The sequence below is a fragment of the Planococcus citri genome, chromosome 2 (genome assembly GCF_950023065.1).
Source record: "Planococcus citri chromosome 2, ihPlaCitr1.1, whole genome shotgun sequence".
Taxonomy (NCBI): domain Eukaryota; kingdom Metazoa; phylum Arthropoda; class Insecta; order Hemiptera; family Pseudococcidae; genus Planococcus; species Planococcus citri.
In genome coordinates this window covers 73,077,048-73,097,632 of record NC_088678.1, presented here as the reverse complement: position 1 = coordinate 73,097,632, position 20,585 = coordinate 73,077,048, and the positions used below count along the sequence as shown (strand labels likewise).

At 33.8% G+C, this 20,585-nt stretch overlaps 1 protein-coding gene across 1 annotated transcript; it reads left to right on the top strand.

Annotated features, from left to right (window-relative positions):
- Positions 1-542: 542 nt before the first annotated feature.
- LOC135837664 (fatty acid synthase-like) lies at positions 543-19,931 on the top strand. Its single transcript, XM_065353017.1, has 37 exons — positions 543-798; positions 886-1,023; positions 2,015-2,188; positions 2,276-2,470; positions 2,553-2,791; positions 2,882-3,112; positions 3,230-3,427; positions 3,505-3,636; positions 3,711-3,941; positions 4,024-4,213; positions 6,609-6,838; positions 6,928-7,232; positions 7,314-7,569; positions 7,659-7,767; positions 7,850-8,110; positions 8,502-8,681; positions 10,209-10,360; positions 10,434-10,601; positions 10,722-10,862; positions 10,943-11,098; positions 11,169-11,371; positions 11,670-11,909; positions 11,997-12,120; positions 12,755-12,928; positions 13,079-13,258; positions 13,330-13,528; positions 13,689-13,869; positions 13,957-14,102; positions 14,186-14,433; positions 14,507-14,831; positions 18,012-18,164; positions 18,253-18,447; positions 18,526-18,675; positions 18,760-18,881; positions 18,981-19,229; positions 19,374-19,613; positions 19,703-19,931. The coding sequence occupies exons 1-37, from the start codon at positions 645-647 to the stop codon at positions 19,817-19,819; spliced, it is 7,086 nt and encodes a 2,361-aa protein (XP_065209089.1). The 5' UTR covers positions 543-644; the 3' UTR covers positions 19,820-19,931.
- The last annotated feature ends 654 nt before the right edge of the window (positions 19,932-20,585 follow it).

Genomic DNA, 20,585 nt, shown 5'->3' with positions numbered 1-20,585 from the left:
TATCTATGTCTATTTACATTCTAACACTCTATTTCATTCATTTCAACTAAGTATGAATCATCAACACTGTTCAAAATTTACTTTTAGTACAAAATTTTACAATTAATTTTGAATTTGAAGATTGCGCATTTCTGTCGATTGGAGACTAGTTCCGTCGTTTTTTTGCGATAAAAATTGAGCAAATAAAGACACTGATCAACACGCTAAAAGTAGTACAAGATGATGCTTAATTGTTCTTTTCACCACACTCGCGAAATTTCAAATTAAAAACTATAAACATATATCCAACTAGGTATGAACAGTTCAAACACCTGGTTTCTCTGTTCTTCGACGCATGCAAATTTTCGAGGACAAGGCAATTTACATTATAATAATTGTATACTTAAATTTTTTGCCAAATTAATTATTCCAGAAATTATGAGTTTGAAAAAGAAAATGATCAAGGGTACCAATCAAGCAAGAATACATTAAATTTGAAATTCAAAAATGGGAAAAATTTCGATGTAGGTATTTTTTCTTATACATACGAGTATCTACCTAGGCTAAAAAATTACCACTTTTACTCGTAGGTTCACTGTGTTTCTGTTTTACACCAAACAACTGCGTGTGTTTCTGTGCTATTTCGGTTTTGTGAATGAATAAAAATGGCGACCCAAAACAGGAAAATTCACCATCCGGACGATATTGTGATCTCGGGAATTTCAGGAGTGTTTCCGAATAGCGAAAATTTCGAAGAATTTAAAGAAAATTTACTAGCTGGAAAATCCATGATCATACCAGTTGAAAGATATGGAAGAAGTAAGTTTTTTTACATAAATACTTTTAAAATTTTTTAGAAAATAGTGAACATTTTTCAACACCTGATTGTTTTATTTCGATAAATAGCGATGCACATAGGCGCAGTAAAGACACTTGATCGTTTTGATCATACTTTTTTTCATATAACTCACCAAGAAGCCGGATGCATGACAATAGGAGCAAGGATTATGCTCGAGAAAACATTTGAAGCGATTTTAGATGCAGGTGTTGATTTTATGTACCTTACATAACCTTTAAACAGTATCATGTCACAATTTTACGCCAATGGTATCAGTGGAGGGGAATCCCCGCAAAAACCATGAATGGTATCTATCACTATGAGGGAATCTCTCACACACCTGTACCCAAATTGAGAAAAAGTTACATACATGGTACATATCATTGTGAGGGAATCCCCGGCAGAAAAATTACCCCCACCCTTACCCCGCGTGATGTGTGATTGGGTAGAAACACAATTTTCATTTGTGAGGGATTCCCTCACAATGATATCATTTACGGTTCAAAATACCTTTTTTAAATTTTTTGTCACATGAATAAGTAGTATTACTGTGAGGGATTCCCCGCATTATGCGGGGAATCTCTATGCATGATACCATTTGAAGGATAATATATTATATCGTATTACATTTTACTATAGTGACTTTTTCGAGCAATTTTTGAGAAAAAAAAAGTAAATTTTTATAAATTTTACAGTAGAAAAGCAAGATTTTTAAAAATTTGGTACAAACGTGAATTTTTAAATTCCAGGTAAAAAGCGAGACATTTGAACAATTTTTAGAACAAAAAAAACTGTGACAATTTTTGGCATTTTCAGGTAAATAAAAGCAAGATTTTTTGCAATTTGACAAAATTGGGAATTTTTGTTAATTTTGGGCAAAAAGCGAGACTTAATTGCTACCTTTTGGGGAAAAATCCCTTAGTTTAGAAAATGTTGACAAAAAGCGAGACTTTGGCAATTTTTGGCAACGAAGCGAGACTTTTCTGGCCTTTGTCAAAAAAGAAAGACATTTGAAATTTTTTGCAAAGAACCGACAATTTTTAACAATTTTATAAATCGCATGATTCCGACATTATTTTCAAATCAGTCCTGAAATTATAGAGAGAGGGTGAGCCCTTTCATTGAATCTTGATTTTTTTGATGTTCTAATAACTAAAGAGAGTAATAAAAATGCAAAAAATTACACTTTACACGCAGGTTATAATCCTCAACAAATAAAGGGCAAGAAAATAGCTGTCTTGGCCGGAGTATGGGATGGTAGCCATGAAGGTGATCCAGCTTATGATTTAAGAATTGAAAATTACAAAGAGGGTATAAGCAGAACGCAGTTCATGTTCGCTAACAGAATATCTAATTTTTTGGATTCAACTGGTAATATTCTAAAAACCGAGAATTGGCTGTTTTATTCCACTCATTTCGCGATGAATTTCAGCCTTTCCCCTTTCTCTTCTTTACTAGGACCCAGTTGCACTGTGAATACAGCATGTTCGTCGTCAATGTACGCGTTAGATATGGCTATAAAATACATTAAGAATGACCAATGCGATGGGGCAATCGTATGTTCGTCGAATTTCAACTTTTCTACCGAAGAATTCATGAATTCATTAGCACTTGTAAACAATACAGGGCTTTCTGCACCTTTTGATGAAAGCGGTAATTTTTTTTTGGATGACTGGCATAACCCACTAATTTGCTAAAAATTAGGCAAATTCAACATCTTCTCATTATTTCTTAGCTGGTGGTTACATTAAAAGCGAAGCTGTAGTGAGTATTTTTCTACAAAAACGCAAAGATGCGAGAAGAATTTACGCTAATGTCATTCACACGACAACCAACTGCGATGGATTCAAAATGGAGGGTTTCTCATTTCCTTCTGTTGTGCAACAAAAGCATCTTTACGAACAGTTCTACAAACAAATCAACATCGATCCGAAATCCATATCGTATTTAGAAGCTCATGGTACAGGGACACAGGTACCTCTACCTATCCAATATTTGTCTATAGGCTTCTTTATCAGAGCGTTCGAGTACAGTATACCCAATTGAACGTTATTCTTTCTACAGGTTGGAGATGTTGTAGAAGGCACCTCGATTGAAGAATTTTTTTGCAAAGATCGCGAAACTCCTCTGAAATTTGGAACAGTTAAATCAAATACAGGTCATTGTGAAGCAGCAGCAGCTTTATGCGGTATTGCTAAACTAATTGTGTCTTTCGAGACTGGAACCATTCCACCAAATATAAATTTCAAGAATCCAAATCCGAACATCAAAGGTTTACATAATGGAAAACTGCAGGTAACCTTCATAAACATTTGAAGTGAAGGAGGGGGGGTCAGAGAGAGGATGTTGGATTAAAGTTAGCATGAAATTTAGCTCTGAAGCCTCTTCTTATACTGACCTAGATAATATCAGATTGTTACAGAATCAACGCCTATAGAAGGAGAATATTTTGGTTTGAATTCATTCGGAATTGGAGGAGCCAATGGTCACCTGTTGTTAACTCCTCATAATAAAATCAAAATAGCTAACAAGCCGAGTGATGATGCAATACCGAAAATTGTAACCGTTTCTGGACGAACCGAGGAAGCTGTCGATTGCATTTTCAACGACGTAAGAAAAATTTATTCCAGAACCATTCCTACACCCCATTCAAAATATTCGAGTTTCTTCTCTTGATTATCCACCAGATTGAAAAAAATCATCAAGATGAAGAATACGTAGCTTTGTTACACGAGATTTTCAGCGACGATATAAGCGGGCATCTTCACAGAGGATTCATCATTTGCCACGAAGACAAGCCTCACACAAAATCCAAAACGGTAAGAAATCTGTGTTGAAGTACGAGTAAATTTCCCCTTAGGTGAATTTGTAACTTGATCGAATAAATTTTCAGTTTTTCTCCGGCGATAAACGACCTGTATGGTTTATCTTTTCTGGTATGGGATCGCAATGGCCTGCGATGGGAAGATCGTTGATGAAATTACCCATATTCGCCGAATCTATTCGCAAAAGTCATCAAATCATGTTGGAAAGGGGGATTGATTTAATCAAAATAATAACGGACGATAATTCCGAAATGTTTGACAATATTTTAAACTCGTTTGTGGGAATAACGGCAATTCAGGTAAATCTGCATGACCCTCACCTCTCTGCCCGTCATGAAAGGGTTTTCTATAGAAACATATCACGTTTTTTTCTATCCACAGATAGCCCTGTTTGACATGTTGAAATCTGTGGGTATTTTTCCGGATGGAATAATAGGTCATTCTGTTGGAGAATTAGGATGCGCATATGCAGACGGATGCTTAACAGCTGAACAAACTATTCTGGCTGCATATTATCGTGGTTTGGTTTCGATAGACGTTCAATTAATTCATGGTTCGATGGCTGCTGTCGGTAAATGACTCGAATAATTTTATCATCGGTTCATAGTGTCTATTGTCTAACAGCCCACCCACACACAAAAAAAAAATTAACAAAATCAGATTTTTCACGGGAAAATTTTCAAAAAAATTGAAATTGGAAGAAAATTTGTATACTAAGTATTTTTTTTTTTGTTGAAAAAAATGACGTTATATTTGTAGTTGATTTGGTCCGGTTTTAAACCACTTTTTAGAAAACCTGTAATTTCCAAAATACACCCAACGGCTCCGGAACAGCCTGAAACCACCTCCAATCGACTCAGAATATTAAAAATGGGGTACTAAGTAAATTTCATTTCAACAACTCAATTGGATAAAATGTGGTGGACATTTCAATTTTCAAAAATCTGCTAGGCTGCTCCAGAACCACCACTCAAATGGTTCGAAACCGTTTCCAATCGATTTGGAGTGTCGAAAACAGGACACACACCAAATTTCAGCCTACTTGGCCGATTTAGTAAAAATTTGATTTTTTTTCATTTTTGACCCAAGTTTGATTATTTTAAAATTCATCAAAATCGTTCGAGAACTCAAAAATTTGATCTACTGTTTCCAAATTCGTACTCGTAAAATCAGATCAGCTCGATTTAAACCTGATGAACAATTATTTCTGCAGCTGATTTTCAAATTCCGTGATTTTAGAATTTTTTTTTAGATTTGCCATTGAAAATTAAAGGACACATGTGACATGAGTGACTTTTCTCATGAGGATTATAAAAATTACTCACTTATTCTTATACGCGAGTTCATAATCGATCATATTTTTTGGAAGGAAATTTCTACTCACCTGAAACAAAGAAAAATTAAGGTGGATTAGTTAGTTATAAAATTATGAAATAATAATGGTCAAAGGCCAAAGTAAAGTAAAGTATCATTAAAAATTGTAAAATTAATTGTGAAAATCACTTAAAAATATCAAAAATTGACGGACCATCAAAAGACGACCAAAATTAGGGAAAATTTCTCATTTGGGTGAAATTTTGCATAGACTGCTTAGATTATTATTGAAAAATATCAATATTCAATATAAATAATAAATCGGAAATTTTCAAAAATAGAATGATGATTTGTCATAACTGCAGAAAGTGTCATAAAATTTGTCCTTTTTTTCAACCAAGTTTTTTAGAAAGCTTTCCAATCTACCCCCTCCCCACCCCCACAGATACAAAAATTAACAAAATCAAATTTTTCACAGGAAAATTTTCAAAAAAATTGAAATCGGAAAAATTTTTAATTCGGTCAAAGTTTATAGTTTTTTGATTATTCTTAACAATAATTCATTTTTTTTGCAATTTTCACCTATTTTTCTAAAATTTTATAATGTTTTGTAATTTTTAATGATTTTAATGTTCTCAAAATGTTCCTATGCCATGCCATTAAAAACATTTTTAGATAACGTGCGATGAAATTTTCGCTGAATTTTGCCAAAGTTTTCTGAAATTATACATCAGATTTCAGTACTTAGATAATTTTCAATGATTTTACTCGTGTAATTCTTTTTAAAAATTTTCAAGTCATTTTATCCTTTTTTGTTAGTGCTGCCAAATGTTGATGAACTTTCATTAGGTCATGGTGATTTGAATATACGAGTATTATTCTACTTCACTGAAAATTTCTTGTCGTAATGCCCCAACATTGAAATTCAATGGTTTGAGACTGCCGCCATCCATAGAAAATCTGTTCGTGGCATTTGAAACTTACACTGAGAGCAGTTTCAGAAATACTTGCCAAAATTTTATAGATTGCCGTGTTTTGAAGCCTTAATTTGAAAATTCAAAAAAAAAATCCATGAAGCCTATTTTTATAATATTTACAACAATGAACTTTTCGTCATGAGATACGTAAGTCTAATTCCATGGAGGGTACAGAGTCCCAAAATTTTGCTCAAAATGTGAAAAAAAAATGTTTTCAAAAGACCGAATACGAATACAAACTCATTTTTTATAATTTGACCTATTCAATGACCTTTCAGCACCCCCTTCCCCTATTCTGAAAAAATTGGAAGACCAATGGTTCGCTGTGTTTTTATTGTTTTAAATAAATACGGAGTATCATACAAATGTATGATTGTATGCTTCCTGGATCTATTCAAATTTTTAAATTACAGATGGGAATTTTGATAAGCCTTTGAAAATCAAGCTTTCAAAAAAGCTCAACTCCCCATCTCACCTGCCTTGAAGGAATTAAAGGGAGAGGGAAGGGATCCAATGATGCCATTTTTTCTTTTTTCTTAATTACGAAATCCGACTGATTTGACATCGAATGACCCATTTGATTTGATGTGTACTTTCAAAATTCAATACTTTCAAAACTAACCCCTTTAGTATCTATGTAACCGGTTCAATTCAAACGAAGTATTCAATTTACAGGAGCGGGCTACAAAACGATGACAGATCTGATCCCGGACGAAATTGAAATCTCTTGTCACAATAGTTCAAAAAACTGCACGATATCTGGTCCTACATCGAAAATGGACGAATTTATCGAACAATTGGAGGCAAAAGACATATTTGTTCGAAAAGTTAACACATCCAACATACCATATCACAGTCGATACATCGCTCCCTTGGGCCCGAAATTAATGTCACATCTGAATAACGTAATATCGAATTATCGATTGGATTCCAATTTCGAAATAGGCTATTTGAGATTTCGGTAATTCGTAAATTGGTCCTGAATATTTTTCAGATCATTCTCGAACCAGAACTTCGTTCAGAAAAATGGATATGCACTTCGGCTCCAGAACACGAATGGCATACTGATGCGGTGAAGTATTCTTCCGCAGAGTACTACACGAATAATCTACTAAACCCGGTATTTTTCGAAGAAGGATGTCATCATATTCCTAGTAACGCTATCACCGTGGAAATAGCTCCTCATGGGATTTTAAACGCTATACTTAAACACTCACTGCCTGAAACTGCGACGAATATTTCATTAACGATGAAAAATCACGAAGACGGAATTGAATTTCTCTTCAACTCACTGGGAAAGTAAGTACATCTTTCTTCTCACACAAATTCGAGTTGAACTAAATATTTTCAATTATACGAGTAAATGTTCAAAATCTGTAGATTGTACGAAGCAGGCTGCGTCTTCAAGCTGAGTGAATTATATCCTGCGGTTGAATTTCCAGTCAGCAAGTCTACTCCAACCATTTCCTCGTTGATTAAATGGCAACATGATGAACAGTGGTCAGTTGGTAGACTAACCCAACAGGACACAATTGCCGAACGGAATTTTGTCATTCAGCCAGATGATAGTTCGTATGAATACATAAGAGACCACGTTATCGATGGAAGAAATCTATATCCTGGATTAGGATATCTGGTTTGTTTCCAACACAGATTCTTCTCACGTCGTAATACATATGTATACGAGATCACATTATACAGTAGGATCTTCAATCCCTTTTCTAGTGGTTAGTTCTGGATACGGTGGCAATCGCCCAAAAAACCACAGCGACCAAGATTCCGATAGTTTTCGAGAACGTTCGCTTCGAACGAGCAACCAACGTTCCTCGGAAAGGTTGAACAAACTTTTGTCTACCATTCAAAGTGGGTAAATAAGACGAAAGGTGGTTTATTAAGCGAATGAAAATATATTTCAGGTGGGCTCAAATTTCACGTAGCGATTCACGTTGGTAGTAAAATTTTCGAAGTGACTGAAAACGGAGCCACTGTAGCCACAGGGATCGTACGAGCGCTGAAAAATGTTGATAAAGAAATGGTAGACCTGGAACCTATTGATTACACAATTTCCAATACAGATGACGAGTATTTGAGCACTAGCGATATCTACAAGGAGATGAGATTGAGAGGATACCAGTATAAAGGAATGTTTAGGAATATTGCGCGGGCTAATTTCGATGGTATGGCATCCTCTGTTTAAGTACATATAATAATTTCTCAATTTCGTCAAAAAAAAATCAAAACATTGATGTGACAATTGCAATTTTGCGAAAGTCTTTTCACAACGCTGATTGAATTTTCCTAGAGTTTTAAGGCTCAATTTTCAATTTTTTGCTTTCAATTTTCCATTTTTGAAAAATTTTTCAAAAAATAAACTTGCTTGAAAACAGATTTTTTTGGTTAATAAAAAAAAAGTACAACAACACATTTATGATGTTTCAAAGACCAATTTTTCGATTCTTTAATATACAAAATTGCAAGAGACTTTTTATTTTACATGGAAAGTTCATAAATTTGTATATAGGACTTCATTTCTGAAGCTTCTCACGATAAAATTGATTCAAATTTCAGGTACTTATGCGGAAATATCCTGGCGCGAGAATTTTGTTACCTTCATGGACAGCATGGCTCAGCTACAGATACTGAACCTCGATACTCGCGAACTTCTCGTACCGACGTTTGTACGCAAAATCGTTATTGACTTCGAGAAACACTTTCAAATACTGGAATCTTTGGACAAAGAAAATCCCAGTAAGTATTCTCTCTTCAACGAGCTTTTTTTTTTCTCTATTTATAAAGCCCCTTTATCCACTTCGATAGAAAATCAAGACAAATGGAATGAATCAAAATGGGTAAAAAATTCTAAAAATTTCCTACTTATGAGTGATAATTTTTCTGAACAATTCTGTTTTCAAAAAAAAATTCCTCGGTGCCCCAAATAAGGTGATTTCCTTGAATAGAGCCAGCCCTGTCCCTCCCACCAAAGTCTAAAAAATTATGATATTTTTGGGGAAAATCCTTCTACTCTCTAAATTTGAAACAGTCAATTTCACTGCTTAGCAGTCACGACATTTTGCCTTTTTAAAGCAGTAGTTTTTTTTTACTGCAAAACAGTGAAAAATTACTGAATTGGTCAGTAAAAAATCATTTTGACTGACCAATTCAGTAATTTTTCACTGTTTTGCAGTAAAAAAAAACTACTGCTTTAAAAAGGCAAAATGTCGTGACTGCTAAGCAGTGAAATTGACTGTTTCAAATTTAGAGAGTATATAGAAAGCCCTTTTTTTGGGCAAAAATCGCGCTCGGTTTCCGAACAATGTTGATACCCTTGAACAGAATCCCTTCCTCTAAATAGGAAAAAATGAACATAGCATAGAATGAAAAATTCAACACCAAAAATCCTTCTCAACTTTTTCATTAGCCTGCATTCCTTAAAAAACCTCTCTTCTCTTTCCAAGTAATTTTTTAATTTAAAAAGAATCCATTGTTTTAAAAAATGGACTATTCAGAAGGATTCTGGCCAGAAATGAGAAAATATTTTAAAATTTTCATAGACTTCATCATTTTTTTTCACACTTATTTTCCAGTTCTAGAGGGATTGAAGACCGAGGAAGGGGTTTTCTTGAAAAGAAGGTTACTTAGAAAAATTCTGACCCAGAAATAGGAAAATTTTCAACAAAAAAAATACCGAATACTGATTCGATTTTTTTTATTTTTTCCAACTTTGTGTGGGGAGAGGGCTTCATGCAAGGAAATCAGAATATTTTCCAAAACAGGAGGAGGTTTCTTCGTTAAAATCATACTATTCAGAAAAAAATTCTGAGGCAAAAATAAAAATAATTTTTGGATGAATTCAACATGTCTAATAAAAGTTTAAAAATTAAAAAGCAGACTTTGGCAGGATTTTTAGAAGGACATTTTTAAAACATTTCGCAAATTTTTTTCAAAGGCTTGATTTCAAGTAAAGAGTAGGTTGATTTTTTTTTTTTAATTTTCTCATAAAAACCAATAACTAGGAGAAAAGTTGGCTCGGAAAAAACATATTCGATGGAACACAAAAAAAAAATGTAAAAAATTCTCTCAAATTCTCTCATTATTTTAAGAAAAAATCACAACTATGGTAAATTATAAATTAAGGATAAAAAATGGTCTGATTTTGAGTCGATTTCTTTCCTCGTGTCAAAATCAGCATTGAACTAATTATACGTTAAGTTGGTGTGTCGATAATAAGCTCAATAACATTATTTTATTCTAAATGAGAATACTTATTTTTTTCAGAATTTCCAGTTCATTTTTACCCTAATTATGGTCTGATGAGCTCCGGGGCTATTCAAATGAGTGGTTGGCGAGGTACTGCCATCCCTCGTCAAAAAAATCTAGCCGAGCCACTGTTGGAGAAATATCACTTTGTGCCCTATATCAACGACGAGGTAAAAAAAAATTCCAATGATTCAAAGTCAAAGAAGTACTGCATGGAATTCAAATTGATATTTTTTCAAAAAGGAAATCGAATTAAATCTGGCGATCCATCTATGCGTTCTAATTGCATTGGAAAACACGATGGAATTTCAAGTTAAAAGTTACGAGATGCTTGATTCCGATTATAATTCAGATTATTCCATAATGTCGCCAATGATTTGGGATGCATTATGCAATATACCAATGGTTCAGGTAGGTACTTTTGAATTAAATTTCTATTTTCTATAAAGGGCTGATGGACGAAGGAAGCTATAAAGCAGAAAATGCACGAATTACATACATGTATTATGAAAAGTTATATTCATTTCGAAGGCTAACGTCAACATTTTGAAAAGCTCAGATCTTGAGGCAGAAATAGAAGTCCCGGATGAAATCACCATATCGAACGAAAATTTACCAAAAGATGAAAACTGCACACTGATAGTATTATCGAATATAAAGAACAAAATCGACGTAAGTCATCCACATCATTATTCATTCGAGATAAACTCGAATCCAAAAATTCTCTCGTTAAATATCACATGTCTTTCCAGATGCTTGAAAATATACAAGATGCTTTAAAAAATAACGGTTTCATCATCGCGAAAGAACCCACTGTTGAGGACATGGCTGACTACAAAAATTTAGGATTCAATGTCTGCTTCAGTCGTAAAATCAACGATTCGGAAAAAATCCTGCTCTTGAACAAGGTATGATCGAAAACACCAATATGTACAATATTTTTCAAATAATTCGTATTTTCGCTCGAATTTTCAACAGTTGACGAAGAATGAACCAATTTATAAAGCTGTTGAAGTGAAACGAGATTCGTATACTTGGATATCGGACGTTCAAAATGAACTGAAAACTATCGAAACTGCAATAAACCAACAATTGGTCCTATACGCGGAAAACGACTCAACCAATGGAATATTAGGGTTTTTCAACTGCATAAGAAGAGAAGAAAACGGGAAACAACTAAGGTAAGGGTGTTCGTAAATCATATTATTCTAGGGTATAGCGAAGGGCTAATTATTTCCAATGAGCTAGATGATGAAAAGCAGTAAATTTTCAGTGTTTTTTTTCAGTTCGACGCCTCTCTCTCTCTTTACTCTGTTTCATAAAAAATGATAATTAATAATCAATCATTAATTATTCTATGGTTTTAAATTGCCTGAAAAATGGTTTCATATAAATAAATTTACAAAAAGTGTTTCCCATGAAACTCTCTTCAAAGTCATCAACCCATAAAAATAATCTATTGAAATTTTAAACACCTAGGTGTGTCTATATGATGGACGACGAAGCAGCGAATTTTTCTCTGGAAAATTCATTCTACACATCGCAATTGGATAAAAATCTGTCACACAACGTTTACAAGAATGGAACTTGGGGTTGCTACCGTCACTCAAAAGTTGAACTATCTGAAAATGTGGAAACCTCTTATGCGCTTTGTGCATTGAAGGAACGTGGAAATCTATCATCATTCGAATGGGTAGAAGCACCATCAACTTATCTCAGGTAAAGCTCAAAATTTTCTATACACACGAAATAATGCTAGGGTTCCGAGAACAATTTTGAATTACTCGTAATTACCTCTTTATGTAGGAATGAAAATCTAGACAGAAATTTGGCTCATGTATACTACAGCAGTTTGAATTTTCGTGATATTATGATGTCAATTGGTAGAATTTCTGCTTTGGATACACCTTTTTATAATCGTATACTGGAAGTAAGTATTTAATCTACACTTCAGTGCGATGTTTGCAAGATAAATATTCCAATCGGCATAACAATTTTTGAACTAGGTACGAGTAGACAAAACTAAATTTAAAAAAAAAATCATGCAAAAATACGTCAAAATTACCAAAATTTTAGGTAATGAAGAGCATTTTTCGATTTTGGTTGAATTTTGGAAATAAAATTTGGGTCACAGGTTGGAAAATGTTTCGAAGCCTTTTTGTGCAGTTCTGCAGCCTCCGGAATATTGCAAAAAGTTGATATTTCCATTAAATTGCACCCTAAAATTCACATTATACTCAAATTTCAACATGCTGAGTCGACTGGAAGTATGTTTCAAGCCGTTCCGGAGCCTCCTACAATATTTCAGAAATTCCAGTCTTTCAAAAAGTGAATCGATCGAGTCAGGTGAATGTGGAATCCAAAGAAACGAACGCTGGAGGCTTCAGATTTGCTCAAAAATGGTTGAAATCGGCTCGAATGGACGACATTAAGGGATAAAGGAAGTTTTGAGTGATTCAGATTGGAATTTTTCAGTAGACATTTTTTTAAAAAAGGGAATGAACGGAGGTGGGTACGGATTATGCGTATTATTTGTACTAATACTATGACCAATTATCCCACAGAGTAATCAAGGATTTGAATTTTCTGGAAAAGATAAAAACGGAACACGTATAATGGGGTTGGTGAATTATGCAGCAATCGCAACAATGGTACAAACTCTTCCCACTACGACTTGGAAAGTGCCAGCTCATATGACATTAGAAGACGCAGCCACCATTCCAGTAGTATACGCCACGGTAATAACTGATTTCATTTAAAATTCACTCGCATTAGCCCTTCGGTCCCTTAAAATGCTTTGACAAGTTTTTCAAAAAAAAAACACCCCATGAAAATAAGCAATTGCATTTGAACTATGACACTGAAAATGAACCGGTTTTTGTTCGCAGATCATTTTCGCCTTCTTTTTCAAAATAAATTTACGACCAGGATCGTCTGTACTTATACACGCTGGAAGTGGTGGTATTGGGCAAGCAGCCATAAACCTTTGTCTGTACTACAAATGTACCATTTTCACCACCGTTGGTACTCCTGAAAAAGTGGATTTCATTAGAAAAACATTCCCACAAGTATTACAATCCTCCACCATACTTTTCCAAAACCCCAGCTTCAAAAATTATAAAATCAATAAAATGTTTAGATTCCAGAAAGTCATATTGGTAACTCAAGAGATGCGTCTTTTGAGACATTAATCAAAAAACAGACAGATGGTCGAGGAGTCGACGTAGTTTTGAATAGTTTATCTGACGATAAACTCCAAGCATCAGTACGTTGTTTGGCCACCCATGGACATTTTTTGGAAATTGGAAGATACGATATGATTAAAAACAATCCATTAGGTATGTATAATTCATAGCTCACTTTGTTTTTATGTACTTCACTATTTTACACACAAACTAGCCCAAACATTACACAACTTACACTTCATCATTCATTTCGCTTTTATGCGAGAATTTTACACACAAACTATACAACTTACACGGTAATTTTTTCCACTAGAACTGGGACATTTCGTGAACAACATCTCATTTCATAGCATACAATTAGACGTAATAATGAAAACCAGCCCTAAACTGACTTGTGAACTTCGAGATAAGCTGCAAAAAATGCTGGATAAAAAAATAATCAAACCAATACAAAGGACGATTTTTCAAGCAGATGAAGTCGAATCCGCATTCAGGTATTTGGCAATCTATGGATTTACAAACATTCGTGTCTGATTGAAATTCATCAACTCTGTCAACCAACCTTTAAAACCTTTAACCAGACACATGGCAAGTGGAAAGCACACGGGAAAGATTTTGATAAAAATACGGGATGAAGATGACCAAGATTACGTCAAACCGATCCCAATAAAAATGAAAGCTAAACCTCGAGTCGTGTGTCAAAAATCCGACAGCTATATTATAATAGGTTCGTATGGGGATGATGAATAATTAATCATAATGTATCCTCGTTCTAATGAAAGTTTTCGATTGTTAATCCATGAATCTCAGGAGGTTTGGGTGGACTTGGCATGGAACTGGCTGATTGGCTGATTGTACGAGGTGCTCGTAATATCGTACTGAGCTCGAGAACAGGAATCAAGAATGGTTATCAATCATACCGAATCAAACTATGGCGCTCGTACGATGTCAGAGTAATCATATTTACAGAAGATGTAACCCAAGAAATAGGTGTAAGAAATCTGTTTCAAAAGGCTAATTCTTTGGGCCCAGTAAAAGGGATATTTAATCTTGCAGTGGTAAGTGATTTGAAAAGGTGACGCTATAGAAAAAAGGTCATCATTCATTTTCAACCACCAATTTTGCTTTCAGGTCCTCAAAGACGACCCATTTTCTGAACAAACCGAAGAACACTTCAGAATAGCTAATGAGCCAAAGGCATTTATTACAAGGCATCTGGATAGTTTAAGCAGGAGAATGTGCCCAGAACTGAAATACTTCGTCGTGTTTTCTAGCGTAGTATGCGGTTTAGGCAATCCAAAACAAACCAACTATGGTTACGCTAATGCTGAGATGGAAAGGATATGTGAAAGAAGGCATGCCGATAATTTACCCGCTTTGGCTGTCCAGTGGGGAGCTGTAGGAGATGCTGGTATCGTTGCTGAAATGGTAGAACAAAATGTATCCAACATAACAAGTAAGTAGTTTCACGCATTTGTGATGATTTTTAGCAAAACTCTTTCGAACATCATGAGCTCCGAATATCGTTAATAGATCTACAATTGTGCCCTTTTTTTTTCAAGCATGGCTGCGTGGTCAAAAGAAAGGCCCTTAATCAAACTTGGTGGAAAATTTTTTTTTTTGGTTTTTTAGTGGAAAAAATCAAAGATTTTAACGTGCTAAGCGCTTAATCAATGGTATCAAAATTTTAAAAAAGAGAGGCGTTCTGTTAAATGAACAAAAATTGTATTAATACTTCGCATTCAAGCATAGACACAATGGAAGAACATCATTTTTCAAAAACTTTTTAACATTTTTAATTTGAAACCTCAACATCTTATGATGAACTGGACAGAATACTGAATTGAATACTGAACTGAACTGAATTCTGAACTAAATACTGCAATTTCATTTTATTTTCATTTCAATACTGAAATATTATTTTATGTTTTTATTAATTCATTCTTTCATCCAGTCTTTCTGTCTTTCCATCTTTCCACCCTAGTAAAAAAATACCAATGGTTTTTAAAACACCATAGGTTATCAATGGTTAACCAGTAAACCATAGATAAGTATTACAAAAATGCCTATAGGGTTTTTGAAACTATTGGTATTTTTTCACATGGGTGTTTTGCCCTCTTTCCATCTGTCCGTCTTTTTGTCTTTTTGTCGTTTCAGGGTGTCTAACAAAATGTCTCCGAAGAAATGCAGTACTTTTACAGTACCTTTTGCATTACCTTATTTTTTTTAATCCAGCTTACATCGACTCCCCCCCCCCCCCAAGAAAAAAAATATATTTTTGAACCGGTTGGAATTTGTCGATAAAATTTTTACAAGTATTAATTTAACAAGTGATGCCATCTTTTGAGGTACAAAATGAACATTTTTTTTTTAATTTTCACCAATTAATTCATTTTGAGGTTTTTAAAAAATTTTAAATCAACGATTCTGAGAAAAAATACAGTACTTTTCAGGCAAAATGCAGTACTGAGGATTTCAATGCAGTACTTTTACAGTACTTGCAGTACCTGCAGTACCTGTTAGACACCCTGCGTTTAGTCTTTTTGTCGTTTCGTCGTTTTGCCTTTTCGTCTTTTCATCTTTTTCGTTTTTTTGTCTTTTTGTCTTTTCGTCGTTTCGTCGTTTTGTCTTTTCGTTGGTTCGTCGTTTTGTCGTTTCCTCTTTACATCTTTTCGTCTTTTTGTCTGTTCATCTTTTCATCTTTCCGACATTACTCAAATTTAATCAATAGCTTTTTGAAATTCCAGGGGTCATACATTTTTTCCCAAAAAAAAAAAAAAAAAAACGACTTCAGTAACCTACAACGCTCAAGATAGTAACCAAAGAGCAACCAAAAAAGTAACAAAACATAGGTAATACATTTTTAATGCAAAAAAAATACATATCAAAAAAACAGAACTTTTTGTTTTTAATTAAAATCTAAAAATGAAACTCCGATAGTAACTTGTTTAATTTCAGCAAAAAGCAGGACATTTTGGCAATTCCTTTTTTCCAATTTTTGCAGAAAAAGTTGAACTACTTACAAAATATTTGGCAACTTTTTAATTGAAAAAAAAACAATTTTTTCTGGTAATTTAATTTTAGACCAAAAATTGAGAATTTTTGCGATTTTTAGCAATGATTACGAGACTTTTGACAATTTCAGCAAAAAAAAAAGTTTTTTTTTTAGCAATTTCTGGCGAAAAAACGACACATTACAACTATTATTCGAAAAGAGTGGGAATTTTCGGATGCAAAAAACAACACAATTCTTATAGCATCTGTTTCGCAAAAAAAAAAAAAAAAAATTCTTGACAATTTAGGCTAGAAACGAGACTTTTTGCTATGTTTGACAGAAAATGAGACTTCCACAATTTCAGTGAAAGGCAGATCTTCTTAACCATTTTTATCAAAAAAGCGAAACATTTTAGCGCTAAGGAGCAAGATTTATTAATGATACTCAATTACTCATAACCAGGGCTCGGATATTCTTTCCCTAAAAAACCCAAAATATGCGCTTAAATATTCCCCAAAAAATGCCAAAATATGCTCTAAAAACTAAAAATATTCCCTAACGATATGGGTATTGTTTTGCAGGGAAAATCAATTCCTGTACGACTTTACTAATATTGTTGTGTAATACCAAGAATTCACGAACAGAATGCAAAATAGAGCGTTTTAAAATTACGAATTATTAAAGGTCTGAAAAACAACTAAAATAAATTTTAAAAAATTAAGTAGGTACGAGCGAGCTCTTGCCAGTTTTACAAATTTTGTGGAAAAAAAAATGAAAAATAGCCAAACACTAATACGGACAAAAATTTGAAATTGATCAAAATATTCCCTAGAAACCGCCAAAAACGTAAAATATGCTCTAAAAATGCGGAATATTCCCTAAAAAATGCCGAAATATGCTTTTATATGCTTTTATGGTGAAATATGCCAAAATATGCTCTAACGAATTAGGCTCATTTTATTTGATGAAATATCATGAATCATGGAGATAATTGAAAAATTCCCTATCTTCTATGCATACAAAAAATATGCTCCAGCATAAAAATCCGAGCCCTGCTCATAACTCATAAGTTGATAAAATGCAAGACTTTAACAATTTTTGCAAAAAACAAGACTTTCTGGGAATTTGGCAATTTATGACAAAACTAAAGTGATAATATCACTTTAGACAAAACTGACCAGCAAAAAAATTGCCTGAGCAAAGCGACGGTGAATTTTTTCATTATGAGAAATGGAAAAATCTGTTTGAAGTAACTTTTCACAAAATTCCCAGACTTTTATGTAAAAGATGCTGTAAATTTCCAAAATTCTCTGACTTTTTCAGACCGACCAAATTCCCTGACTTTTCCAGGTTTTCAGGCTTGTGGACACTCTGTATGAAAAGCTCGACGTTGAAATTTCATGGTGAAAGCTCAACATTGTACCTAAATGGAATATAAAAATTGAAAGCTACATATTTAGAATTTTTCAAAAAATCACAGCCAAGATGATTTTATAGCCTCCTATTAACAAATTAATTTTCAAAATCGAATCTCAACACTCCCGAGGGTACAAAGAGTTGTAAATTTTGACTTCACGATGGATACCATTAATTCTGAGCATTGTTTGACCCTATTCCATTAATTTTTTCATAAATATCTAGTTGCTGGAACATTGCAACAAAAACTCAAATCTACTTTGGAAACGTTGGATTTATTCATGCAACAAACATCGAGTCCTATTGTAGCCAGTATCGTGATAGCTGAAAAACGTCGACATGATTCAGACATAATAAACGCTGTTGCGAATATTTTGGGTAAAAACATGCAGATTAATCATAACTCGAAATGGATATTATACAATAATTTAGAATTATTTAAAAATAAATCTTCGCATCGTCGCAGGCATTAAGGACCTTAAAACCATCAATCAGTCGTGGACATTGCCGGAATTAGGCATGGACTCTATTTTGGGAATCGAAATTAAACAAATTCTCGAATCCGAATTCAACGTGATCTTTAGTCCTGAAGATTTACGAAACTTGACTTTCGTTAAATTACATCAAATGAAGCAGGATAAAGAAAATAATTCCAAATCAGGTAACATACTTAATCTCTAATCGTTGACGCTAAATCGCTCATTTAATAGCTTAACCGAGAAAAATGATACCTATCCAGGGGTAAAACCACAATCTCAGCTTGAAATCGCTATGGACGAGGTACTTTTGAATAAAAGCATTCATCGGATCCCATTCGATGAAAATGGCATCGAGAAACCTATTACATTCGATGAAAATCCAACCATGTTCGTGTTTCCTGGAATCGAAGGTAAGACTGGAGTATTCGACAACCATGAACTTTTTTCTTCGCTCGATAAATATTAAATTACCCATTTCCATGTCCATTTTGTAGGATTAGCTATTGGAATGGAGTCACTGGCCAAAAATCTACCCGGACAAGTGCTCTGCTTTCAATACCATTTTGGCGAAGTTGTTAATTATTCGATTGAACAAACACTGGATTATTTCGCCAAAGTAGGTGAACTCGATTAGTCGATTACAAGATAAAGTCAGATGGCAATTAACGATAGAAGGATTTTAATATATTATTCACCAATATTGTAATGTTCGCAGTACATTTTGGAAAATTGTAACAACAAAGATGGCGAATTTCATCTCATCGGATACAGTATGGGTGGACTATTCGCATTGGGAGTGGTTGAAATTCTAGAAAAATATGGAAAAAAGGGGCATCTTTACATTATAGAGTGTTCTCCTGCATTTTGGGGACAGCAAACGATGAAATTATCGAACGAGCAAACAGAAAATCAAGCATGTTTATTCCTGCTGCAATATTTTCTGCCAACAATGGATACGAAAGAAGTAAACGCGAAATATTACTCGTTTCATCATCTGAAATTTCAAATACAGTGTATTTTTGATAAAACTTCATAATTTTTTATCCAGCCTTCAAAATATCATAAGAAAAATAATGAGATTCTACGCAAAGTTTAATATCTTTTACAGTACGTTGAATCGATTGAGAAAATGAAAGACTGGCAATCCAAGAAGAACCTATGTTTATCGTTACTATCACCAAAGTCGTCCAATGAGAAAACAATGAATCAATTATTCGACAGTTTTTACCATAAAAACAAAGCGTTACACGAATACGAAGTTTCTCTAGCATCGCTCGAATCACCATGTGTTCTGATCAGATGCCTGGAGAATCCACTAGATTCGGACGAAGCTTATAGTTTATCTAAGGTACGTGGATATTTTAGCAGTTTTTCTCGAATAACCTAGTTCTAGTTAGTTCGATAATCGTAACTTATGCATTTTTTTATATTTCGCAGTATTTCAAAAATCCGATACAAATTCAAAAGATCGATGCTGACCACGTGAGCATTTTGCAACATTCAAAAACTGCGGAAATTATAAAGCAATTTTCATCGAGTTCGAGGGAAAATTGACAGATCTACGTATTTGTATCGATTTTTGAGAAAGAATAGTTATGTATGTACTATGTAGAACCTGAATGTGTACAATGCAATGAATAATAAAAATTACAAATATAAATATGCATCTACTTGCCTTATGCATGATAATCAGTGGGCATCAGTTCAAGGGAAAAAACTGATGTCTGCGATGAAATTTATAAAGACAATTGCTTCAGAAAGTGTCTTCGTTCGAATCATCGAGTTTTGATTCAAATGTATAGTATTTGAAAATTGAATAATCGAATTGTGCAAATTTCAAATTAAAATAAGTCAACTAATGTTTACTTACCGCCACCAAGAGATATGAAAACCAAACTGACTGGATAGCATGAAATGTTCCACTGAACAATCTTACGAAATCTGAAATCATAAATGAGAGGAAATAAATTCAAGTGGGTAGTTAAGTTATTATGTATTATATTCATTGATGAAAGAAGACATTGGCGTTACAAAGGTCTCTGTGAGATAAGCAGGCCTTTATTTTGTTACTCCCTTTTTGGGAACGCGCTAATTCTCGAAAGTTGTAAGTCCATAATTCTTTTTACCCTCTTCCTATCGCGAACATCTACAAAAAATTGATTTTCACGTTTGAAAAGTCCTCTTTTTGTTCCAAAATTCCCAAACAAAAGTCCTGTTTTCCAAAATTTGCTCATAAGCTTCTGTTTTTTTTTTCACAAAATTTACCCTAGTCAAAAAGTGTTAATTATTGGTAAAATAGTCATTGTCAAAATCGTTAAAA

Excerpts from the sequence above, each read along its gene's own strand:
- LOC135837664 (XM_065353017.1), top strand. The coding sequence starts at position 645 with ATGGCGACCCAAAACAGGAAAATTCACCATCCGGACGATATTGTGATC. Across the intron at positions 12,121-12,754 it reads TTTATAATCGTATACTGGAA|AGTAATCAAGGATTTGAATT; the intron begins GTAAGTATTTAA and ends ATTATCCCACAG. Across the intron at positions 13,529-13,688 it reads GATTAAAAACAATCCATTAG|AACTGGGACATTTCGTGAAC; the intron begins GTATGTATAATT and ends TTTTTCCACTAG.